This window comes from Scyliorhinus torazame, chromosome 17 (assembly GCF_047496885.1).
Source record: "Scyliorhinus torazame isolate Kashiwa2021f chromosome 17, sScyTor2.1, whole genome shotgun sequence".
NCBI lineage: Eukaryota > Metazoa > Chordata > Chondrichthyes > Carcharhiniformes > Scyliorhinidae > Scyliorhinus > Scyliorhinus torazame.
In genome coordinates, this window is record NC_092723.1 from 156,020,766 (window position 1) to 156,047,920 (window position 27,155).

A 27,155-nucleotide genomic window follows, 5' to 3' on the forward strand; every position below is an offset into this window, starting at 1 on the left:
GTGTGCTCTTACCAATGTCTTGTACAACTTCAAGGCGTCCCAACTCCTGTATTCAATATTCTGATCAATAAAACTTAGCATGCTGAATGCCTTCTTCACCACCCTGTCCACCTGCAACTCCACCTTCAAGGAGCTATGAACCTGTACCCCTAGATCTCTTTGTTCTGTAACTCTCCCCAACTCCCTACCATTAACTGAGTCGGTCCTGCCCTGATTTGATCTACCAAAATGCATCTCCTCACATTTATCCAAATTAAACTTCATCTGCCATTCATCGGCCAACTGGCCCAATTGGTCAAGATCCTGTTGCAATCTTGTATAACCTTCTTCACTCTCCACTATGCCACCAATCTTGGTGTCATCTGCAAACTTACTAACCATGCCTCCTATATTCTCATCCAAACCATTAATTTTTTTTTTTTGGAAAATATATTTATTCAAATTTTTCAACAAATTTTCAACAATCTCTCCCCCCCCCCCCCCCCCACACAAGAAAAAGAAACAAAAACACAACAAGCAGAAATTATACATTGGATTTCCCCCAAGTACAATAAACCCTATATAACAGTAGAAAACACAAATAGGGAAACCCCCCACCTTACCCCAAACGCCACCCGAAAAGAACCCCCCACCCCCGGGTTGCTGCTGACCTCCTCCTAACGCTCCGCGAGATGGTCTAGCAATGGTTGCCACCACCTGAAAAACCCTTGCACAGACCCTCACAAGGCAAACTTTATCCTCTCCAGCTTGATGAACCCTGCCATGTCATTGATCCAAGCTTCCACACTAGGGTGCTTCGCATCTTTCCACAGTAACAAAATCCTCCGCCGGGCTACCAGGGACGCAAAGGCCAGAATACCGGCCTCTTTCTCCTCCTGCACTCCCGACTCGTCCGATACCCCAAATAATGCTAATCCCCAGCTCTGCTTGACTCAGGCATTCACCACCTTGGACATAGTCCTCGCAAAACCCATCCAGCGCCGGGCACGACTAGAACATATGGACGTGATTTGCTGGGCTCCCCGAGCACCTCCCACATCTGTCCTCCACCCCAAAGAACCTACTCAACCTCGCCCCTGTTATATGCGTTCTGTGAGTAACTTTAAACTGTATTAGGCTGAGCCTGGCGCAAGAGGAGGAAGAATTAACTCTACTCAGGGCATCAGCCCACAGACCCTCATCTATCTCCTCCCCAAGCTCCTCCTCCCACTTGCCCTTTAACTCCTCCATCAAGGCCTCCTCCTCTTCCTGCAGCTCCTGGTAAATCGCCGAAACCTTGCCTTCTCCAACCCATACACCCGAAATCACCCTGTCCTGAATCGTATGTGCCGGAAGCAGAGGGAATTCCCTCACCTGCCGCCTCACAAACGCCCTCACTTGCATGTACCTGAAAGCGTTACCCGGGGGTAGCCCGCCCAAACTTCTCCTCCAGCGCCCGTAGGCTCGCAAACGTCCCATTGATGAACAGGTCCCCCATTCTTATAATCTCTGCCCGATGCCACCCCCGAAACCCCCCATCCATCCTTCCTGGGACGAACCGATGATTCTCCCGAATTGGCGACAAAACCGAGGCTCCCACCTCGCCCCTATGTCGCCTCCACTGCCCCCAGATCTTCAGCGTCGCCGCCACCTCCGGACTCGTGGTGTACCTTGGCGGCGAGAGCGGCAGCAGTGCCGTCACCAGCGCCCTCCGGCTCGTGCCCATACAGGACCCCATCTCTAGCCTCGTCCACGCCGCCCCCTCTCCCTCCATTACCCACTTACGGATCATCGCCACATTGGCTGCCCAATAATAGCCAGCCCCCCCTGTCCCTGCTACGCTCCAGAAACACCCTCTTCACCCTCGGGGTGAATAAAGAAGGACATGTGGGTTTGAGAGAAAGACGCTGAGTTGAAATAGCAAGCGACTGGAAGGTTGGGGTCATGCTTGCGGATTGAGCAGAGATGTAAGGCGGTCACCCAGTCTGCATTTAGTCTTCCCATTGTGGAGGAGACCCACTTTGGGAACAGTGGACTAAATTGAAGAAGGTGAAAGTGCTGCTTCACCTGAAAGGAGTGTTTGAAATGAAATTGTGAAATTGTTTTCCTATACTGAGATTACTACTTTGGTGAAAATGCTGTTCAAAAGAAAAAGAATAAAGCTGGAAATAAGGAACACGATAATAAGTCAGGTTTGTCAGATACATCAAATGAACCGTAATTTAGTATATGGGTTCATTTGAAGGACTTTGATCAAATTAATGGAAATAAATCTCGAGTGTTATTTTTGAAAGTTAATATCAAAGCAATCCGATTTCCTCTTTATTTAAGTGTTGCACCGCAAACTGAGGATAACATGCAAAGATACAAGGATGATGCATTTCACACATTGGACCTGCTCATTTCAGTTTGTGATCCATTCCTTTATAAAGTGCTTATAGACCCCTGTTGTTTCATTTTTATTTTCTGTTTCATCCCAACAGTGCAGAAGGAGGCCATTTGGCCCATCAAGTCTGCACCAACACATGGAAAGAACACCCTATCTAGGCCCACGTCCCCACCCTAGCCCCTTCACCCAGTAACCCCACCTAACCTTTTAGACACTAAGGAGCAATTTAGCAAGGCCAGTCCACCTAACCTGGACTGCGGGAGGGAACCCATGCTGACACAGGGAAAAAGTGCAAACTCCACACAGACGGTCTCCTGAGGCTGGAATTGAATCCTGGTCTCTGGTGCTGTGAGGCAGCAGTACTAACCACTTTGGCACCGTGCAGCCCTTTTAAACAAGCCACAGTGATATTATTCTGTTACAAGAATTATTGAGGGACTGTGTTTTACTGCTAAGCACTGTTGCTGCCTTGGAGGTTATTTGAAATATTGTTACATAGAGCATCACTGATACTGTACTTGAACATATTTAATTACTGGACCATTGACATTAATCACCTCACACACTAGAGGGTGCTGACGTGAAGCACAAGCAAAACTAACAGGCAGGACTGACTCACTTATTAAAGTTCACAAGCTCTGGTTCCTTTTCAGACATGTTGGCTCTTCCTAAGCAAACATTTTTCCATATAATTACTAATTCTATCCTGAACAATTGTTTCTCGAAGCTTGTCCACCACTGATGTTAAACTGATTTCCCTGTAATTGCTGGGGCTATTCTTGTAACCCTTTTTGAACAAAGGTGTAACATTTGCAATTCTCCAGTCCTCTGGTACCTCCTCTGAGTGTAGAGAAGACAAGAAGATTATGGCCAGAACTTCTGTAATTTCCATTCTCACTTCCTTCAATACCTTTTGGATGCATCTCATCCAGTGCCTTGTCAACTTTCAGTACCGACAGTCGATCCAACACTTCCTCCTTATCAATTTTGAACCTTTCTGGGGAAATAATTTCCTCCTTTGTCACCATGTCCAGGGTAACACGTATCTCCTTGGTAAATGCAAAGTGTTCATTTAATATCTCACCTATGCCCCCTGCTCCATGGGTGAATTCCCTTTTAGGTCCCTAATCAACGCTACTCCTTTTTACCACCCTTTTACTATTTATATGACTACAGAAGACTTTAGGATCATATCTCTTTTGGAGGTAGCCCATTGTTCGGCTATATTTTTCCCCTCTAACGGTTTGTTCCAGTCTAACCAGCCCAGCGCCATTTTTGCCCCATTGAAGTCGGCTCTCTCCCAGTTAATTACTTTTACACTGGATTGCTTATTTTCCTTTTCTATCATCTTCCTAAACCTCACAATACAATGATCACTGTCTCCTAAATTTCTCCCCACAGACACTTGAATTAACTTTGCTCACCTCATTTCCAAGAACCAGGTCCAAAAATGCATTATTTATTGTTGGACTGGACACATACTGTTGTCGAAAATTTTCCTGAATGCAATCTAGGAACTTTTGCCCCTCTCCGCCCTTTATACTACCACTGTCCCAGACTACATTCAGGTAATTAAAGTCCCTCATTCAAACTACTCTATAATTCAAGTTTTTCTTATTGACCATGGGATTAGACTTGTGCAGAACACTGCTTGTGTTTGAATAATTTGTGACAACCACAGTTTAGCAATCCACTTGAACAATGTGCTAGAAAATAACTTGTTGCCGTGGAACTTCACCGTGGCAAATATCAGTACCTTCGGGGCAGGGGGAGAATAGTAAACAAAAATACTTGGTTGGTTCAATATGTGGCACTCATCCCTCAGAGTCAGAAAGCCGTAAATTCAAACTCCAAAAACCTGAGCACGTAATCCAGTGTAGTGATCAGGGAGTACGCAATGTCAGAAGTGTTGTCTTTTGGTTGAGATGTTAAACTGAGGCACCATCTGATTTCTGAAATGGATGTAAAAGATCCCATGGCACTGCTGGGAAAAGAGCTTCACAGGACTGAAATTTGAAGATTGGACTCATTATTTTACAGTGACTTCAATCCAAAGTGACCCTGCTCATTAGGATCTAGGTACTCTCATCTGGAACGTTTCTGCAGATGGAAATTCCATGATTTTCCACCTGTTGCTGAGCTGATCTAATCACAATAGTACATGGTGTGGATGAATTATCTTACCTGTCAAACAAAAGAACATGACAATTACATGAGGAGAGGTTACTGAGAAGGTTATTTCCTTTGCGTGTATGATTACGGCTGGTGATTTTCAGTAATGGGAAAACTGATGAAACATATGTTACTTGTTTTGTCTATCCTACAGGCTTCACTGTTGTTATGGGAACAAATTAGTATCAGTGTCCTGACACTGGCCTAACCTGATGATCATTCTGTTCTGCAGGGAAGCAAAGCCTCACTGTAATGCTAAAAACCTGGTAGAGCATGTCCCCAATCTGGGGGGTATTACATCTGTGAAGTGCAGCTCCAATGGTAATAACGTCAGCATTCTCATCAACAGGGTAAGTTAAACTCCAAACAGACTTTCCTACGCAGCTGGGCCAGCAATGGTAAGTGAAACCTGTTTCTTCAGTGGCATTCTGTTAAGAAGTTGGAGGTGCATGGTTTTAATTCCATCATATAATCAGCATAAAGGCAATTCCACAACTCTGTGCTGTCACTTGTTGGCTGTACTCATGGGGAGTGGGTCAGAAACATGGCTACAGCACGGTAAGCCCATTTCTGAACCACTGTCCCTGGGAGCATCAAATCACTCCTGTATTTGCAATATATCTAAATGTAAACTAATCAAGCCCTTCTCCAGGATTTCAACAGTCTACACTGACCATTCAGTGCGTCAGCCGTGGCGCAGTGAGTAATATTCTTACCTTGAGATCAGATGGTTGTAAGTTTAAGTCCTGTTTCAGGACTTGAGCACAAAAATCAAGGCTGACACTTCAGCATAATATTGCATTGTGGGAGCTGCCATCTTTCAGAAGCAATGTTAAACATGGGCCCCATCTGTACTCTTAGGTGGACCTAAACTATCCCATGGCAGTATTTTGAAGAAGAGCTGGGGATTTATCCCTGGTGTCCCGCCCAATATTTATCTTTCAGCCAACAACAGAATGGTAACAGAAATGAAAAATGGTATTATTTGGAAGACACCAGCCTGGGTACAATAAGCAGTTTTAGCCACTTAAGAATAGAAGGATTATATTACCATTGAGAAAGGTACAGAGGTGCGACAAAGATGATACTTGGACCCATTCTACAGTGTCTGTAATCATCTGATGGCTGGGTAAATACTATTGCCTGTGACCAAAATATTATGTTGAGTTCCAAGAACAATGCTGATCTGTCTGTCCATTGTGTTCTGCCTGAGGATAGGTCCTAGACATGAGATTCTTGAGTCATTTACCAGGGAAAAGTAATTGGTTTACTGTTGTCTTCTGTGTTAGCTTCCAAGTCATTTCACCCAGCTGGGCTGTAGCCAAAGCTAAAGAGCCCCTACAGGGGGCCAACTGCTTCCATTGAACACAAATTCCATGAACATTTATGCAGCAGAACACCAATTTGATAAGTGTTTTTATTCAACTGCAAGACATTTATTAGTTACCATTAATAGAGTTTCCAGTTGGTGGCAGAAGCCATGTTTCTGTGTGACTTTCTGGTATTCCAGGCACTTGCTTTTAAAGTCTCTGGTGTATTAGACCAAGGAAGGGGTAATATTCCTATTTAAATGCGAAACTCTGTGACTTCTCTGAACAATAAAGATTCAGGATGACGAAAAGTTAAGTCCAACACTTCCTGCTGGTCCCTGGAGTTTCATTAAGCTTGTTTGTACAAGTAATATTGTGTTGTGACAATGGAACAAGTTGGCTCTTTACAGGACTGCATGTAATCCAAGCAGTGAAACTGGACTTTCAGTTGTTGTCACAATATATATATATATATATATATATATATATATATTAAAAAGCCAAGTATTCGCTTTTTCCTAACTTTAGTTTGATTTTACAAACTCTGGGGAGCATGGTGAATTGGGAATCTCCTGAGATATCATGGTCCTGTACCACATTTAATGGGAATGTGCGCAGGTAGGCAGGGCAAAATTCATTTTAAGATTATAATTAGAGTGATTTTGCTTTATTTCATGTCCAATCTATGTAGATGGGCTTTAGAGTGGTTTCACAGGTGGGCGCAACATTGAGGGCCGAAGGGCCTGGACTGCGCTGTAATGTTCTATGTTCTATCTGGCAGGCTGCATTTTATTTTAAAAATAAATTTAGAGTACTCAATTTTATTTTTTTTCCAATTAAGGGGCAATTTACAGTGGCCAACCCACCTAACCCGGACATCTTTGGGTTGTGGGGCCTGTTCCATTGGCCTATTCTACTGAATTTTAATTATCATAGTAATGTGTGGGAAAAATTGATTTCAGCTTATGTTTGTTCCATTTTATTGATGTTTAGTTTGGAACTTTAGCCTGTATTCTGTTTGGGATACTTATGATGTGTTTGGGTGTTTTCCCTCAAGCTGAATGGAACCCCAGACTCCAGGGTCTTCTTTTATGATGTGGAGATGGACACTTTGAATTACTTTGACTTTGAAACTGGGCGACCAAGCAGTGAAAGCTGTTCTATACCTCGTGTGGAAGAGGGTGAGATGGAAAAGTGAGTAAGTTAAGTTTGCTGCTGAATGAGAGAGGTACCTTTATGGTTGCTGACAGCAGCTTAAAACAACACAAAAATTACATTTCAGTAGTGCACCTTATATCATAGAACATACAGTGCAGAAGGAGGCCATTCGGCCCATCAAGTCTGCACCGACCCACTTAGCCCTCACTTCCACCCTATCCCCGTAACCCAATGACCCCTCCTAACCTTTTGGTCACTAAGGGCAATTTATCATGGCCAATCCATCTAATCTGCACGTCTTTGGACTGTGGGAGGAAACCGGAGCACCCGGAGGAAACCCACGCAGACACAGGAAGAACGTGCAGACTCCGCACAGACAGTGACCCAGTGGGGAATCGAACCTGGGATCCTGGAGCTGTGAAGCCACAGTGTTATCCACTTGTGCTACCGTGCTGCCCTAAAGCACCCTTCCCGAAGGTTCTCTGAGCAGAAGAAAGCAAAGAGGGAAGCAGTGAGGCTGGGTATTTAAGGGAAGGGTCAAGGCCGGGAGATGGTGATGAAAGAACAACAGCTAATTGGGGAGAGGAGAGAGCAACACATGAAGCTGAAACGTTTTTTTGATGCAACTGAGTAACTTGCCATGCACTGTGTAATAACGTTCGAATTCGGAGGAGTAAGCCATTTGGCACCTCAAACCTGCTCTGCCGTTTGAGAAGATCGTGGTTGATTGTGTCCTCAACTCTGCTTTCTTGTCTACCCCCTATAGCCCCTTGTCAATCAAGGATCTATTTTTACTTGGCCTTAAAAATATTTAATAACCCTGCCCACCATAGTTCCATGCGAAAGGGAATTCCACAAACTAACAATCCTGAAAAAACATTTCTCCATATCTCCGTAATCAATGGGCGACTCCTTATTTTCAAACTGTGTCCCCCCCAGTTCAGGTCTCTCCCATAAGTAGAAAAATCCTCAGCATCCATCTGTCAAGTCTCTTCAGGATCATGTAAGTTTTAATAAGATCGCCTCTCATTCTGGTGGGGGTGTGGGCCTAGGTAGGGTGCTCTTTAGGAGGGTTAGTGCAGACTCGATGGGCCAAATGGCCTTCTTTGGCACTATAGGAATTCTATGGTTCTGTGGTAAAGAAACCCTAACTGTACACAGTACAGTTTTGCAGTCACACATCTGGGGCGAGGTGGCAGCATGGTGATAATGTCACTAGACTGGGCAAAGAAATCTACTAGCCTTACTGGTCTGGCTGACAATGTTTTTGACTCTTAAATCCCTCTGAAATGGCCCAGCAAGTCACTCAGTAGTATCAAACCGCTGCACAATCGAAAAGGAATAATGAAATCAGATAGGCCACTCGGCATTGACCTAGGCACCGGAAGCAACAACAGGCATACATAGCTCGTCAACCTTGCAAAGTACGCCTTACTAACATCTTGGAGGGCTTGTGCAAAATTTGAACATCATTTGGATGAAACACAGAGGTTAAAAAGAGCATAGAATGTAGTTTTGATATCAACCTCAATATCCATTACCTAGAGTGGCTTGGTAACAGCATTACTGACCAAGCTGGCTGATCCCTAAAGGATATAGCTGCTAAACTGTAGTGAGAGAACCTGCAAGAGGGAAAAAAAATACTTGACCTCACCCTCACCAATCTACCTGTTGCATATGCACCTGTCCATGACAGTTTTGGTAGAAGTGAACACCTTAGTTCTTGGGGAGAGAAAGTTTAACTTCTCATTGAGGATACCCTCCATCGTGTGTGGCACTACAACTGTGCTAAATGAGATAGATTGTTTTAAAATAATTTAGAGTACCCAATTATTTTTTTTCCAATTAAGGGGCAATTTAGCATGGCCAATCCACCTAACCTGCACATCTTTAGGTTGTGGGGGTGAAACCCACGCAGACATGGGGAGAATGTGCAAACCCCACACGGACAGTGACCCAGGGCCGGGATTCGAACCCGGGTCTTCAGCGTGCAGTCCCAGTGCTATCCACTGAGCCACATGCCGCCCTTAAATGAGATAGATTTTGAACAGATCTAGCAACTCAAAACTGAGCACCAATGAGGCACTGTGGGCCACTAGTAGCAGCAATGAATACAAGCACAATCTGTAACCTCATGGCCCGGCATATTCCCCCACTCTACCATTATCATCAAGCTGGGGGATCAACCCTGGTTCGATGAAGTGTGCAGGAGGGCATGCCAGGAGCATTTATACCCTATTAAGCAAAACAAACAACAAAGTAAACCAAATTAACAAATTGAAGGACAAATTAAAATGCAGCCCCTTAAAGGGAAGTTGACAGAAAATACTCCGAGGCCCCGACCGTAGGGCTGCTGGCGGAGAGGAAAAAGCTGCAAATGGACTTTAACCTGCTATCCACTGGGAAAGCAGTGTACCAACTCCGTCAGACACAAGGGACCTTCTACGAACACGGAGACAAGGCTGGCCGCCTATTGGCTCACCAGCTGAGAAAGCAGGCAGCCACAAGGGAAATAGCGCAGGTAAAGGATAGCAAAGGCAGACTGGTAACAGAACCAGAGGAGGTCAATCGGGCATTTGAGACCTTCTACCGGGGACTGTACACCTCCGAGCCCCCCAACGCGGACGCGGGGATGAAACTGTTCCTAGATGGACTGGAACTACCAGTTGTGGGGGAAGACAGACGGGCGGAGCTGGAAGCACCAATAGACCTGGGAGACATCATGGAGAGCATCAGCTCCATGCAGGCGGGGAAGGCACCGGGATCCGATGGGTTCCCGGCGGACTTCTACAAAAAATTTGCACCAATCCTGGCCCCACACGTAAGGGACATGTTCGCGGACTCACTGGCAAAGGGCACCCTGCCCCCAACGCTAGCGCAGGCCACAATTTCACTGATACCCAAAAAAGATAAAGACCTGACGGAATGCGGATCATACAGACCTATTTCCCTGCTGAACGTGGATGCGAAAATACTCGCAACGGTCCTGGCCAAAAGGCTGGAGGGCTGTGTACCAGAGGTGGTCGCATAGGACCAAACCGGCTTTGTCAAGGGTAGGCAGCTCACAGCGAACATCAGGCGGCTGCTAAACATAATAATGACCCCCTCTGTGGAGAGAACACCAGAGGTGATCGTCTCCCTGGACGCAGAAAAGGCCTTCGACAGATTCGAATGGAAATACCTCCTCGAAGTACTGGAACGGTTTGGGCTAGGAGCTGGGTTCACCACCTGGGTGAGGCTCCTGTACAACGCTCCCAAAGCGAGCGTCCAAACTAACACCAACAGCTCTAAATACTTCCAGCTGCAGAGAGGAACAAGACAGGGCTGCCCCCTGTCCCCACTCTTGTTCGCGCTAGCCATCAAACCCCTGGCGATAGCCCTGCGGGACGCGAAAAGCTGGAAGGGAATCCGGAGAGGAGATAGAGAGCACAGAGTCTCACTCTATGCAGATGACCTGCTCCTCTATATCTCGAAGCCACAGGAGGGACTGAAGGCAATACTGCAAATGCTGAAAGAGTTTGGAACCTTCTTGGGCTACAAACTTAACCTGGGCAAAAGCGAGGCATTCCCAGTGAACCCAAACGGGGGAGGGAGAGAGCTGGAGGGGCTCCCGTTCAAAACAGCCCAGAACAGATTCCGCTACCTGGTCCAGATAGCCAGAGACTGGACACCGATCCACAAGTGGAACTTGACCAGCCTGGTGGAGGAAGTAAGAAGAGACCTTCAAAGGTGGGGCTCACTCCCACTCTCCCTGACGGGGAGAGTGCAGACGATCAAGATGAACGTACTGCCAAGGTTCCTCTTCCTGTTTAGATCCATTCCGATCTTCATCCCCAAGGCCTTTTTCCAAAACGAAGACAGTCTAATCATGACGTTTGTGTGGGGGGGGTAAGAACCCAAAAATCCCAAAACAGACACTGCAAAGAAGGAAAATCAAAGTGGGCTTGGCCTTACCAAACCTACAATACTACTACTGGGCAGCAACGGCAGAAAGAGTGAGGGGATGGGTACAAGAACCTGACACAGATTGGGTACAAATGGAGGAGGCATCCTGTAAAGGAACGACCCGCCGGGCCCTGGCTACAGCAGCACTCCCACCCCCCTCAACAAGATACACAACAAGCCCAGTGGTAGCGGCCACGCTGAGAACGTGGACCCAGCTCAGACAACACTTCGGGATAACTAAAATGTCCCCCATCTGCGGCAATCACGGATTCCCCCCCAGCCATGCTAGATACCACCTTCAAAAGATGGAGGCGGGACAGCGGCACATTGACGGTCGGGGACTTCTACGTAGGGCATAGACTGGCGACACTAGACAAACTGACGAGGAAGTGGAGGCTAGCAAAAGGGCAGGAAATGAGACACCTCCAAATAAAACACTTCCTCCGCAAAGAGACAGTGGGGTACCCTGGGGCCCCAGAAAGCACACCACTAGAGGACCTGATAGGCACAAGCAATAAGAAGGGGGTCTATGTGGGAAAATATACGGACAGCTACTGGACCGAGCCCGGACTCCACTGGATGAGATCAGACAAAAATGGGAGGACGAACTGGGGACAGAGGTAGGATGGGGACTCTGGAGCGAAGCACTGAGCAGAGTGAACTCCACCTCCTGCGCAAGTCTAAGCCTAATGCAGCTCAAAGTGGTGCACAGAGCGCACCTGACCAGAACCCGAATGAGCAGGTTCTTCCCGGAGGTGGAGGACAAATGTGAGCGGTGCCAGAAGGGCCCGGCCAACCATACCCACATGTTTTGGGCTTGCCCCAAGCTTGCTGGGTTCTGGTCCGCCTTCTCCGAGGCAATGTCCAAGGTTGTGGGGGTGAGGGTGAAGCCATGCCCAATAGTGGCAATCTTCAGGGTATCGGAGCAGCGAGAGTTACACATGGGCAAGGGGGCCAACGCCCTTGCTTTCGCTTCCCTAATCGCACGCCGGAGAATCCTGTTCGGCTGGCGATCGGCAGCACCACCCACAGCTTCAGACTGGCTCGCTGACCTTTCAGAATTTCTCCACCTGGAGAAGATTAAGTACGCCATCCGAGGGTCAGAGGAAGGCTTCCTGGATACTTGGGGGCAGTTTGTCGGTCTGTTCCAAAACCTGTTCAAGGCCAACAATGAGGAGTAACCTAATAAGATTTTTTTTGCCGGGGGGTGGGGTGAACGGGGAAGGGGAAGGGGGGGGGGGGGGGGGGGGTGAACGGGGAGGGGGGGGGGTGAACGGGGAAGGGGGGGGTGAACGGGGAAGGGGGGGTGAACGGGGAAGGGGGGGTGAACGGGGAAGGGGGGGTGAACGGGGAAGGGGGGGGGTGAACGGGGAAGGGGGGGGGTGAACGGGGAAGGGGGGGGTGAACGGGGAAGGGGGGGGTGAACGGGGAAGGGGGGGGTGAACGGGGAAGGGGGGGGTGAACGGGGAAGGGGGGGTGAACGGGGAAGGGGGGGTGAACGGGAAGGGGGGGTGAACAGGGAAGGGGGGGGTGGAAGGGGGAGGAACCATAGACCGATCCAGAGGGCAATGAAAGGCACGTAGGATCAGTTAAACGAAGGACAAACTAAACCTCTGTATAATAAAGGAAATTAGCGCAGGCGAGAAAAATGTGATGTGTATGTTTATAAATATGAGAAATGCCAATAAAAAGATTTATTTTTTTTAAATAAAGAAAAAATAAGTAACCTGCTTACTGACGCTCGGTTTGGGTTCAGCATAGAGCCTCTCAGCTTCTGACCTCAATACAGCCTTGATCCAAATATGGACAAAAGAGCTGAACTCCAGAAGGGAGATGAGAGTGACTGCCCTTGATATCAAGGCAGCACCTGGCCAAGTGTGGTATCGAGGAACCCTTGCAAAACTGAAGTCAATGGGAAGTTATCACTGAATCTCTGCTAACAACATCCTGGGGGTAACCATTGGTGAGAAATTGTACTGGACCAACTGTATAAATACTGTGGCTGTAAGAACAGATCAGAAGCTTGGAACTCTGAGTGTAACTCCTGACTCCCCAAAGCCTGTACACCATTTACAAGGCAGAAGTCAAGAATGTGATGGAACACTCCACTTGCAGCCATGACAACACTACAGAAGCTTAAAACCATGCAGGACAACACAACCCACTCGACTGGCATCCCACCCAGCACCTCCAAGATCATTCCCTTCACCAGGAATGCACAGTGTCAGCAGTGTGTACCATCTACCTGATGCACTGCAGCAACTGACCATTGCTCCTTCGGCATCATTTTCAAAATCCATGACCTCTACCACCTAGAAGAACAAGGGCAGTAGATGAATGGGAACACCACCATCCGCAAGTTCCCCTCCAAGTATCACACTATCCTGTCTTGGAACTATCTTGCCTTATGTTCACTGTTGCTGGATCAAAATCCGGGAACTCTCTTCCCAGCAGCATTATGAACGTACTTGTACCACATAGACTGCAGTGGTTTAAGAAGGCAGTTCGCCACCACCAGTTATAGCACAATTAGGGAAGGGCAGTAAATGCTGGCCCAGGCAACAACGCCCACCGCCCATCAGCGAATAAAAAGAAACCCTGTACAATTGTAGCAAACCCGCTGAATGTTTATATTCCATTCCCCTTGCAATAAACAACAACATTCTATTTGTCTACTAAATCACTTACTGTATCCGGATATTGACTTTTTATGATTCCCAGGACACTCCGATCCCTCTGTACTGTACCACGGAGTTCTTTGATCTCTGCCCATTTAAATAATATGTTGCCTTTCTGGTCTACCTGCCAAAGTGAACAAGTTCTCATTTTATCTTCCATCTCCCAGATTTGTGCCTACTCAGTTAATCTATCTATATTCCTTTGGCAGGATTCTCCGCGATCAGCGCGATGGCCCAATGCCGGCGTCAAAAACGGCGCAAACCACTCCGGCGTCGGGCCGACCGGAAGTAGCGGAATTCTCCGCACTTCCGGGGGCTAGGCCGGCGCCGGAGGGGTTGGCGCTGCGCCAGCCGGCACCGAAGGGATTGTGTAATTTTCCAGGAAGTTGTGAATGCCCATACTTAATTCACTATTCATTTAAGTCTTGGAATTGTCGAGGGACTTCCAGTGGCGGCTATGAAGAAGTAGGTCGCACATTTGGTGGCTCCCGCTCGGGTCGGACTTTTGGACCTTTACCCCCGATTTCTCACCGGACTTGATTTGGAAAATTGATGCTAGAGGCAATTGTGTACTGGATTCCCACATCGGTCCATGGAGAGGCGGACTAGAAGTGCTCGCAAAGGCAGGAACAGACGAACAGAGAAGGCTTGGGCTGAAGTTGCAGCGGGAAAAAGCATGGCGGATGACCTGAGTCCTGGCTTGTCGATCCAGCGGTCAACGGAGCAGCTGACGCAATTTATCCAGGAGGGCTTCGCCAAACAGAAGCAGGAATGCTTGGACCCGATTAAAGAATCAATTGCGCGGCTGGAACTTAGACTGGATTCCCAAGATTGGGCAATCCAGAAAGTAGAGAAGGCGCTGGCTGAGCAGGAGGAACATCAAACTGCGGTGGAGTTGGAAGTGGGGATGCTGAGAGATCAGCATAAAAGGCTCCTGGAGAAGGTGAAAGACCTGGAGAATAGGTCCCGCCGGCAGAACCTGAGGATCGTTGGGCTCCCGGAGGGGTCCGAAGGAGCGGACGCTGGGGCATACATAGCGGGCATGTTCGAGAAGCTGCTGGGGGATGGGACGTTCTCCCGACCCTTGGACAGGGCTCACAGAGCGCTCGCGAGGAAGCCGCAAATGGGAGACCCCCCAAGGGCAATGGTGGTGAGATTCCACAGGTATTTGGACAAGGAGCGTATTTTACAGTGGGCCAGGCAGACACGGAGCTATAAATGGGAGAACAGTGTCTTGCGGATCTATCAGGACCTGAGTGCAGAGGTGGCCAGGAGAAGAGGGGGTTCAACCAGATAAGGTCGACCCTTTTTAAGAAAAAGGTGAAGTTCAGACTGCTGTATCCGGCCCGTCTCTGGGTCACGTATGAGGAGCAACATTTTTATTTTGAGTCACCCGAGGAAGCGCTGGACTTTGCAAAAAGGAAAGGACTGGTGGCGGATTGAGGACTTTGAACTTTGCTGCAACGTTCACGTTTAAAAATGTTTCTTGTTTTTTCGTTTTTCGGACGTTATTTGTAATGCCTTCTGTATTGATTTGGGGCCAGTTGCAGAGCTGTGTGAGTTAAAGTTCACATTTGCACTGATGGGGGATGGACGTGTGTTTGTTAGATGCTGGAACTTTGCTTGATCTTTTCTTTGTTTTGCGTTTTTTTTGTCGGGCAATTGTGTTGGGTTTGTTTTTCATTTGAATATGAGTGTATGAGTCGGGGGGGGGGAGGGAGGGTGGGGAGGGAACAGTAGGTGGGAAAATGTCTGGTGCCAAGGGCGGGGGCCACCAAGCCAGCTGGGCAGGTTGGCTCACGGAAGCACAGTGGGGGGTGAGCAGATGTTAGGCTTATCGAAGGGGTCGATTTACATCGTGCTGTTACTAGGGGGGGAGGGGGGAAATGTTCTGCTGACGAGGGAGGCACTTTTGCTGAGGGACAGAGAGGAGGTTGGGGCGGAGGCTGCCTGGGGGCGGGCTGGTGGAGGCGTGAGGTGTGGCCTGCAGGCTGGCCCAAGAAAGGTGATGGCTGATCGGTTGGGGGGGGGGGGGGGGGGGGGGAGGGAGGCAGGAGGAGGGAGGAGGAGTGAGCCCCCCAACCAGGCTGATCACCTGGAATGTACAAGGGCTAAATAGGCCGGTTAAGAGAGCACCCGTGTTCGCGCATTTGAGAGCACTGAAGGCGGACTTGGTAATGCTACAGGAGACGCACCTTAGAGTAGCTGATCAGATTAGATTAAGGAAGGGATGGGTCGGACAGGGTTTTCACTCGGGGCTGGACTCGAAGACTAGAGGGGTCGCGATCCTGATTAATAAGAGAGTGGTGTTTGAGGCGGGAAGGATAGTTTTGGATGTGGGAGTTCGGTACATTATGGTCAGTGGGAAATTGGAGGGGGTGCAGGTGGTATTAGTAAATGTGTATGCACCAAATTGGGATGATGTGGAGTTTATAAAGAGGATGCTGGGGAAGATACCGGACCTAGATTTGCATAAGTTGGTCATGGGTTCAACGCAGTTATTGACCCTGGTTTAGACCGGTCAACGCGTCCGCAACATGTGCCAGGCTCAGCCTGATACAGTTTAAGGTTGTTCACCGGGCTCAAATGACAGTGGCCCGGATGAGCAGGTTCTTTGGTGTGGAAGATAGGTGTGCAAGGTGTGCAGGAGGGCCAGCGAACCATGTCCACATGTTCTGGACATTGCCAAAGCTTAGGGTATTCTGGCAGGGGTTTGCAGACGTCATGTCCACGGTGTTAAAAACAAGGGTGGCACCGAGTCCAGAGGTGGCGATTTTCGGGGTGTTGGGAGACCCGGGAATCCAGGAGGAGAAAGAGGCAGATGTTCTGGCCTTTGCTTCCCTGGTAGCCTGGAGACGGATATTATTAGCTTGGAGAGACTCAAAGCCCCCGAAGTCGGAGACCTGGCTATTTGACATGGCTAGCTTTCTCTGTTTGGAGAAAATCAAGTTCGCCTTGAGACGGTCAATGTTAGGGTTCGCCCGGAGGTGGCAGCCATTCGTCGACTTCTTTACGGAAAATTAATCGTCAGCAGAAGGGGGGGCGGGGGGGTTAGTTTAGCCTAGAGTAGGGGGTTAATAAAGGTGGGACCTGTAAGGGAGGAAGACAGCTTTTGCACTATGTTTATAAATTCATGTACATTTCTTATTTTTTTGTTGTTGTAAAACCATAAATACCTCAATAAAATGTTTATTTAAAAAAAAAGTCGTGGGATTGTCTGAAACTCAAAATGCCAAAGGCCATGTGAGTTGCAGCAGCCATTTTAGTAGTCTGTGTTTGCAATTTTTAAAAATATAGACTGAAAGTTGATAATATACTGGGACACGACTAAATACTTCTAGGAACATTTACTATCTGTTTTTATATTTCTAATAATCTTTCTCTCGTATGCTAATTTCTCCATAATTGTTTGTCATTCTTTGCTGGTTTTTCACTGTGTCCAATCTTCTGTCGGGGTACTGGGAGATAGGATTTGTGAGCATCTGGAAAGACCCTGCTTGATTAGGGATAGCACGGATTTGTGAAGGGTAGGTCTTGCCTCACAAGTCTTATTGAATTCTTTGAGGAGGTGACCAAGCATGTGGATGAAGGTAAAGCAGTGGATGTAGTGCACATGGATTTTAGTAAGGCTTTTGATAAGGTTCCCCATGGTAGGCTTATGCAGAAAGTAAGGAGGCATGGCATAGTGGGAAATTTGGCCAGTTGGATAATGAACTGGCTAACCGATAGAAGTCAGAGAGTGGTGGTGGATGGCAAATATTCAGCCTGGAGCCCAGTTACCAGTGGCGTACCGCACGGATCAGTTCTGGGTCCTCTGCTGTTTGTGATTTTCATTAATGACTTGGATGAGGGAGTTGAAGGGTGGGTCAGTAACTTTTCAGATGATACGAAGATTGGTGGTGTTGTAGATAGTGAGAAGGGCTGCTGTTGGCTGCAAAGAGACATAGTTAGGATGCAGAGCTGGGCTGAGAAGTGGCAGATGGAGTTTAACCCTGAAAAGTGTGAGGTTGTCCATTTTGGAAGGACAAATATGAATGCGGAATACAGGGTTAACGGTAGGGTTTTTGGCAATGTGGTGGAGCAGAGAGATCTTGGGATCTATGTTCATACATCTTTGAAAGTTGCCACTGAAGTGGATAGAGCTGTGAAGAAGGCCTATGGTGTACTAGCGTTCATTAACAGAGGGATTGAATTTAAGAGCCGTGAGGTAATGATGCAGCTGTACAAAACCTTAGTAAGGCCACATTTAGAGTACTGTGTGCAGTTCTGGTCGCCTCATTTTAGGAAGGATATGGAAGCTTTGGAAAAGGTGCAAAGGAAATTTACCAGGATGTTGCCTGGAATAGAGAGTAGGTCTTACGAGGAAAGGTTAAGGGTGCTAGGCCTTTTCTCATTAGAACGGAGAAGGATGAGGGAGACTTGATAGAGATTTATAAGATGATCAGGGGAATAGATAGAGTAGACAGTCAGAGACTTTTTCCCCAGGTAGAACAAACCATTACAAGGGGACATAAATTTAAGGTGAATGGTGGAAGATATAGGGGGGATGTCAGAGGTTGGTTCTTTACCCAGGAAGTGGTGGGGGCATGGAATGCACTGCCTGTGGAAGTAGTTGAGTCGGAAACATTAGGGACCTTCAAGCGGCTATTGGATAGGTACATGGATTACGGTAGAATGATGGGGTGTAGATTAATTTGTTCTTAATCTAGGACAAAAGTTCGGCACAACATCGTGGGCCTGTTCTGTGTTGTGTTTTCTATGTAATCTTTGCAAAATTGTACACTTTTTCCTTCAATTTGCTGCTACTCTGAACTTCCTTAGTTGGCCACAGATGTGCATCCTTCTCCTTGAGTCTTTCTCACTGAGTGTTATGAAGTTTCTCCTGAAATGTCCGCCCTGAATTTCTACTGACCTACCCCTTAGCATAATTTCCCTGTTTGCTTTAGACAGCTATCTTCAAATGCTTTTTATTGCCTGTACTTAAGCTTAAAACACTTGTTTTAGACACTGACTCTTCTCTCTGTCAGACTTAATGCGAAATTCAATCATGTTATGATCACTGCTACCCAGAGGCTCCTTTACTATGAGGTTCGTAATTATCCCGTCTCATTGTACATTACCAGGTCTAGAATAACCTGCTTTCTAGCTGGGTCTAAATCGTTCTGCTCTAAGAAATTGTCCTGAAAGCACTCTATGAACTCATCTTCTAGGCTACCTTTACCAATATGATTCCTCAATTTACATACAGATTAAAATCACCCATGGTTATTGCTGTACATTTCTTACAAGCCATCTTATTTCTTCCTGCATACCCTGTCCTTCAGTGTAGTTACCGTTAGGGGACCTATAAGCTAGTTCCACAAGAGACTTCTTACATTTGCTATTACATATCTCGCCCAAACTGATTCAATGCCCTGGGCCGGGATTCTCCGAAATCCTGGCCAAGTGTTGATGCCGGCGTAAACACCGGGGTGGTGCACGCCGGCGTGACTGGGCCTCCTGGCCCAGCAATTCAGCGGTCCTCAGGGGGCCAGCACAGCGCAACTCCGGCGCCTACATGCGGCCCTGCACTGCTGGCAGGGGTCTGCGCATGCGCGTGACGGCCGTTTCCGCGCCAGCACCGCGCAACATGGCGGAGCCCTACAGTGGGCCAGCACCGAAGGATGTAGGCCTCCTCCAGATTGCGGGCGCCCGCCGATCGGTAGCCCCCGAACGCGAACCTGGACGCCATGGAGGCCCCCCCCCCCCCGGAAATCTGATCGCACCCGCCCCCCCCCCCTCACTAGGACGGCCATCGTGGCCGCGGGTCCGAGCTCCCGCCAGGTTGGAACCACGCCGGCGGGAATTCGGCCGGTCGACCGACCAGCGCCGCGTCAACTGCATGGGCGCAATTGCTGCCGATTCTCCGGTCGCCGAAGTATCGTGTCCTGGCGTTGGAGCGGCATGGCGGGAATTCCCCGCGTCAACAGCGATTCTCCGACCCGGCGCAGGCTCGGAGAATCCCGGCCCTGATCTTTAGAAGAAAGGTCATCTCTCACTTTTGTACTAATGCCATCCTTAATTAAAAGCGCTATCCCACTGTCTTTTCTTAGCTTTGTGTCCTTCCAAAACGTCAAATACCCTTGAATGTTCAGTTCTCAGACTTGGTTATCTTATGACCACACCTCTAGTGGCCTCAATATGGAACTGGAGTGATAGACGGGCCAAACTGGGTAAGGATGACTGTTTTCCTTCCGGTTCAACTGTGTGTATTAATTGCAGCAATAAAGAATCAAATAACTAATCTAGCATGGACAAAAATGCTCCTGCCTTGTCACAAGTCTTTGCTTTGTGCTTAACCCTTAAGGGGGCGTCCGGAGATGAACGAACTTCTGGGACGATATCCAAGCAACCATTTCTGGGACCAGAACGAACCCAGACTTTTTGTGTGCGAGGCTCTTTTGGCTGTTTCAACCCCAAAGCAGTCAAAGTTGCCTGCAAACACCGAAGCCAATCATCCAGAGTACCAGGTGGGTATTCTGTCAGAAGGATAAAATCAAGGCTGCATTTGCTGCCAGTATTGTGCATATGAAGTTTGCTGATGGTAGGCCCGGGTTAATCTTTATAGGCAGCTATGTACAGCAGGGTGCATGTGACCGCCATCGCAATGTGCCACCAGGCTCATTCATGGTCATTGTTGCCCCTGTCAGCAGGAGGAGAGAATGTTATGAATTTCTATCCTGGACTGACCGTGGTGGATTTTGAAAACGTTTTCAGGGGGTTAGAAGGGGAGGATTTACACACAGCAAATTCAAGCTAAGAGAAATCTTTGACTCTTCTGAATTTCTATCCTGGACTGATGGTGATGGATTTTGGAAACTCCTTTTTCAGGGGTTAGAAGGGAAATGTTAGGAAATGGAGTTGGTTTAAATAATTTATATTTGTATTGTGGGTAATAGAAATAAGGTTTCATTTTTAAAAATAAATTAAGAGTACCCAATTATTTTTTTCCAATTAAGGGGCAATCTAGTATGGCCAATCCACCCACCTTGCACATCTTTGGGTTGTGGGTTGAGACACAAGCAGACACAGGGAGAATGTGCAAACTCCACACAGACAGTGACCCGGGACTGGGTTCGAACCCGGGTCCTCAGTGCCATAGGCAGCAATGTCAACCACTGTGCCACCATGCTGCCCAATAAGGTTTAGGTTGAAGCTTAATTTGTGTTTCTGTAATTTTGTGCTGAGTCGAGGTTAAAACTTCAGTTAGCCTATGTTAAACAAAGGTGCCTACATGTCTGGGTTTTGGTCATTTTAAACTGTGTCTGCATTATAATTAAAGGTTTATCACATACAACAATTAAAGAGGTAAAAAATCTAAGCTGTTGCTTGGCAACCAGAGGCCCACACTGAAGGGTAGAAGCATTTAGATTCAGTTGGAACCAGGGGAGGGATACTCCATCGGCCAGCGCTGGAATCGGGAAACATGATTGGGCGTAGAATCGCGGGTCAGCTGAAAGTGGAGGCCGGCACCGGGAGTCCGACGGAAAGCCATGTTCTGGTGCCTGGACAGCATCGTGAATGCATTCTATGACGGACGTACAGTAAATGCCATTGGCATATCATTAACGGGCCCATCCCGGTATTCTCCAGGGCTCCTGCGATGTTCCGTCTCCGCCAGAGGAATTACCGATGGCGATGTTCACTTGTGGTTTTAAAAATCGGGAAATAGGCACAGTGGCTGCTGAGGGAGAGAGTGGATATAGGTCATGTTCCCAAAGGTGCGCCTGTGGGATGCCGGTCCTGCTGCTGGCATGGCTGGCAGGGTGAAGAGGGCTGTTTGCCAGGACCGAGGGGGAATAGTGGAGGTTGACCAGGGGTTGGGCCGTGGCATTGGGGTGAACCCTGGAATCGGGGTGTCTGGGCACGGACTGCCATTGCCACTGACCAATGGTGTGATGCGGAGGGCAGAGTGCCAAGATGGGTGTGGGGATAGGGAGGTACGTCTCGAGGATGTTGGCAGGGCTGTTGGCGGAGCGGGTGTTGAACAAGGCCCCAGAGGTGGATAGAGTGTACAGATCTCTAAGGCAGAAGCCAAGAGCAGGGGAGCCGCCGCAGGCGGTGATCATAAGACCCCACAAATTTGTGGAAAAAGAGAAGATCCTGCAGTGGACCAGGGAGAAACGGAACTGTGAATGGGAGGGGAACAAGGTCAGAATATACCAGAACATTGGAGCTGAACTGGCAAAATGACGTGCTGAATTTATCAGGGCCAAGGCAGTTTTGTATCGTCGGCAGATCACATTCGGGGTACTCTACCCGGCAAAACTGTGGGTGACTTATGAAGGCCGGGAATAGTACTTTAAGACCCCAGAAGCAGCCAATTATTTTATTAAAGAGCACAAACGGGTAGACAATGTGTTCTACACTGAACAAAGAGGAGAGGGTGGGGGGTCAGAAGGAGGAGCCTTTGGGCAAGAGTTGCCATGCTGGCAGATGCTGGTGAACGGAAGTGAGGTGGGGGAGATGGCTGCGAGAGATGACCAAGGGGGAGCGGAGGGGGATGTGGGGGGAAGGGAGGGAGATGCGACGTGGCAGCATTGAAAAAGAAGCGTGGTCGGGGTGAGAAGTGGGCCATCTTGGATGGGCCTGGTACATGGTGAAATTAGAGGGAGCAGAGCCAAAAGGGGAGGATGGTGGACAGGCGAGGCCCCGGCAAGGCTTTTAACATGGAACGTGCGAGGGCTCAATGCACCGGTGAAAATATCTTGGGTTTTTGCGCACCACAGAAGGTGAAGGCGGGGGTGGTCTTTCTGCAGGAGACGCGCCTCCGTTTTGAGGGACCAGGTCAGGCTGAGAAAGGGATGGGTGGGTCAGGTATTTCACTCGGGATTTGACTAGAAGTCACGGGGGGTGGTCATCTTGATGAGCAAGAAGACGGGGGTTTTGAGTTCAAAGGAAGTGAGGGACCCGGGTAGGAGATATGTGTTGGTGACCAGAATAGATTTTTTCGTGGTGAGCTGTGAGGCATTGTTAGGGGTGGAAGGGACAGAGTACTGGAGGGGACTCTGGTGGTGTTGGTGAATGTATATGCACCGAATTGGGACGATATAGGGTTTATGTGTGGATTGCTGGCAGTGATCCCTGACTTGGATACGCCCCAGTTGATCATGGTAGGAGACTTTAATTGTATGCCTGAGCCAAGGGTGGACAGGTCAAGCCCCTGGTCAATGGGAAGGATACGGATGGCAAAAGAGCTGGGTGGGCTCATGGAAAGGTTGGGCATGGTGGACCTGTGGCGTTTTAAGAACCCAGGGGAATACTACTTTTTCTCACATGTTTACAGGGTATACTCCAGAATAGATTTTTTCGTGGTGAGCTGTGAGGCATTGTTGGGGGTGGAAGGGACAGAGTATGCGGGGATAGTAATTTCAGGCCATGCGCCCCATTGGCTGGAGGTTTAGTTTAGATCGGGATGGGAGCAGAGGCTGGGATGTAGGCTTGATTCGGGGTTGTTGGCAGACAAAGGGTATTGTTATAAGGTGCAGTCGATTATTAAAGATTATGTGGAGTTGAACCAGAACAGGGAGGTGACGGAAGCCACATTTTGGGAGGCATTGAAGGCGGTGGCCCGAGGGGAGATTATCTCGTTTAAGGCACATGAAGATAGGAAAAGTAAGGAGGAGTATGAGCGGTACAATAGGAGAATAGGCTGCATCCAGGGAAATTTTGAGGATATGGACAGGGACAGGGGAGGTTGTGTCGGAGCTGCCGAAGATAAATGAGATGTTTAGGGAATGCAATAAGAAACTGTACAGGGTGGATCCGGGGGGTGATGAAAGGGACATGGGGCGGTTTTTGGATGGGCTGGAGTTCCCGCAACTGGAAGAGAAGAGGCAGGCACTAGAGGAGCCTTTGGGGCTGAGGGAGGTATTGGACAGTATAAGGGGTATGAAGTCGGGAAAGGTCCCGGGGCCAGATGGTTACCCGGCATAAACTTATAAGGAATTTGCGACGGAACTGGACCCGCTGTTGGGGTTGGGGCATTTGGTGAGGCGCTGGAGAAGCGGGAGCTGCCAGAGACGATGACACAGGTGACAATCCCATTAATACCAAAGAAGGGGAAGGCCTTGTTGGAATGTGGGTCGTATAGGCCCATATTGCTGTTAAATACGGATGTAAAAGTGCTGGCTAAGCTGGTGGTGGGGAGAGATGGAAGGTTGTGTCTTGGTGGGATGGGTGCGGAGAAGCAAACGGGTTTTGTATAGGGCAGGCAACTCTCCAGTAATATAAGGCAGCTGTTAAATGTGATTATGACTCCGTCGAGAGGACAGGTACTGGAGGTAGTGGTGTCCATAGATGCGGAGAAGGCATTTAACCGGGTGGAATGGCGGTGCCTGTTTGAGGTCCTGGGAAGGTTTGGGTTTGGTTGAAGTTTCTGGCATGGGTGCGCCTGTTATATGTGGCACCGATGGCGAGCGTATGGACCAACGATATGAGCTCACTAATTTTCGGGTTACACAGGGGAACCAGGCAGGGGTGCCCACTGTCACTGCTGCTGTTCGCGCTAGCAATAGAGCCCCTGGCAATGGCCCTCGGGGTCAACAGAATGGCAAGGATTGCAAGGGGGAATTGAGAGCATCGGGTGTCATTGTACCCAGACGACCTGTTACTGTGCGTATCGACCGACTGGAGAGCATGAGGAGGATTATGGACTTATTAGAAAAGTTTGGGGCATTCTCAGGATACAAGTTGAATGTAGGGAAAAGTGAAGTGTTCCCAGTGAACAAATTGGGCCAGAGAGCCAGACTAGGGGGGCTGCCCCATTCAAGATAGCCACAGACCGGTTCAGATACCTGGGGGTCCAGGTAGCGGGAGAGTGGGAGACGTTGCATAAATGGAATTTAACAAAGCTGGTGGAAGAGGTCAGGGAGGATTTGAAGAGATGGGCTACGCTGCATCTGACTCTGGCAGGGAGGGTCCAGGTGGTGAAAATGAATGACCTGCCAAGGTTCTTATTCATATTCCATACGCTTTCGATTTTTGTTCCAACGTTCTTTTTTCAGAAGGTAGATACGATTATTTCAGAGTTTGTGTGGGCGGGGAAGGCGCCAAGGGTAAAGAGGCCCTGTTACAAAGGCAGAAGGAGGGGTTGGTGTCGCCAAACTTGTTACATTGTTATTGGTCGGCGAACGTGGAGAAAGTGAGGCGGGGGTGGTAAGGAGAGGGAGTGAATGGGTTAGAGTGGAGGAAGAATCCTGGAGGGGGACCAGCCTGAGGGCTATGAGTGAGCGCTCGTTGCCGGATACGGTATGGGACTAGCTGCCTCCAGGTCCTGTGTGGTCTCCGGCTCCTGAGCATCCCCTGCCGCTGGGTCTTCCGTGGGTGCTGTTCCTCTTTGCTACTGGAGTCTCAGCTCCTCCATACCGGCTTCATACAGATATTGCTCGGTTACTTCCGAGGAATATATTGCTCGGTTACTTCCGAGGAATGAGAGAGATTGGCGTGGGGGAATCTGTGACTGAGGGGAGGGGGGGGGGTCGTGCTGCATTGTTTCATTGTGATCCAATACTATTCCCCGCTAGCTTATTGGTGTGCGCCTATAGGGAACAGCATTCTTAGTGACTCCATTATATGGAGTTGATCCATTCTCAGTCCTCAGAGTGGAACCTTCCTGTGGTTCCTGCATTGTTCTAACTTGTTTTCCTTTGTACCCTCCCATTCAAACAGGTGAATGCTGTGGTGGTATCATTCTTCATCACACAGGAACATGGCCTCCTGCTACAGGACAGTTTCCCCAAGGCAGTGACCCATGAGGCTTTGATGGGGCTGGAGGTTCCCTATTATTATTTCTCCAAGAAGGTATAGAGAATGGTGGAGTACTAACAAAATCTATATTTGACCATTCAATGTCAGAAAAAGATTAAAATATTTTTAATAGGAACTGTGCTATGAATATACCATGATATGTGGAATGGCTATTTACAGTTTGCTGATCTATATAACTAAATAGTAACAATTTAGCCCAAAGTTATAATTGAGAGAGTCAAATTTCACTTCCTTTCTCTCTTTATAACAGCGCTGTACCTGCCCTGAGATTGCTTGATGGGACAGTTTAGAAGAAATATTACTCTGTACTTAACCTATGCTGTAGCTGCCCTGGGAGATTTTGACATCTCATTACACACTAACACATCCAACTTAAACATGGGTTACTCATTTTCCTGTTGATTTTACCCTTCATCATATACTAAGAATTGAAACTGATTTATTGTTGAATGAAATGTGGACTTGGACTGAAATATAACTTTGAAACTAAGAGCAGTCCTAGCCAAAAAGGGAATGCAAATTTAAGTGATGTCAAATGATCGTGATATCAAGTCGGAACCCTCCACATCGATATTATGCTTACCACCTTGGTACAGTTTCCAACTGATGAAAGGAATTGATTTACTAATGTTTGCTCTTTGGAGTTTCCAGTGAATCAGGCATTGTGGACCAGAACAATCTTAACCAAGTTGATCTCTGATTAAAATGTAAAAGCAGCTTGTTTTGCTGCTCTCTTGAGACTTCACTATTGGTCCTATCTCTAAGTGGTGTGTAATTTTTATTCCAAGGCAAGGGCTTGGAAAGTAATCCTCCATAAATAGCACTGTGCATTCTGCTATGCATATTGAACAGTGAGGGAGATTGTACAAAAAAAGCAACCTAACATTTCTGCTGCTTACCTCTGGAATGAGTACACATTATTCATCCGCATACAATGGTTGGGCTGAATGGCTTATCTCTGTGCCATATATGTATTCCCAGTCTTCATTCTAGTTTCCCCATTTTTAAAAGATCTGCTGAAAGTCACTGAAGTGTGGGTTTTGACCCTGAAAACTGAGATATCAATACATCAGACATGATGCTGAGCTATACAACATAGGAAAGTGGGGGTTCAATGCCCGGACTGTATTTTGATGCCTGCCAATTGTTGATCAGTCGGCTGGCACTGGCTTTGGATGACCTTGCGCAATGCTCGGCTCTGTGGAACTGCACCACAACAAAAGTCAGCGTCCTCAGGGGAGAAAGGAAGGGAAATGAGAAAATTAAGAGTTGTTTGTTTGCCCTCATTAATCTCTTCAATGAATTTATTTGTTTAATTCTAGTCAGGAGAGACCAAGAATGACTCTGAGCCAATGCCAGGCTCTCCTTCCATTCCACAGATGGTAGCAAAGAGGCCCCTGCGAGATTTTGTTGGGCTGGAAGATTGTGACAAGACAACACGTGATGCTATGCTGAATTTCAGCTTTTATTTAACTATAGGGGACATGGACGAGGCTTTTAAATCCATTAAACTCATCAAGAGGTGAGGCCAGTTCTTTCTTTTCTCTAACATAATCTGTGAACTGTTTTATGACTGTTTTGGATGGCACATTGCAAGATTACTGGTATACTATTTAATAGGAGAGAGATTGTAGAGCACAGTGATACAGAGAATCTGGATGTCCTGGTATTTGAATCACAAAAGATATGCAGGTATAACAAGAAAGGCAAATAGAA

The 27,155-nt window shown here is 47.9% G+C and overlaps 1 protein-coding gene across 1 annotated transcript in view; it reads left to right on the forward strand.

Moving 5' to 3' along the window:
• The window catches only part of ift140 (intraflagellar transport 140 homolog (Chlamydomonas)), a 183,065-nt gene that overhangs the window by 37,218 nt on the left and 118,692 nt on the right, over positions 1-27,155 (forward strand). The window contains 5 exon segments of the mRNA XM_072481370.1: positions 4,773-4,890; positions 6,908-7,044; positions 19,978-20,140; positions 25,341-25,472; positions 26,762-26,961. Of these exon segments, the coding sequence (XP_072337471.1) occupies positions 4,773-4,890; positions 6,908-7,044; positions 19,978-20,140; positions 25,341-25,472; positions 26,762-26,961 (750 nt within the window).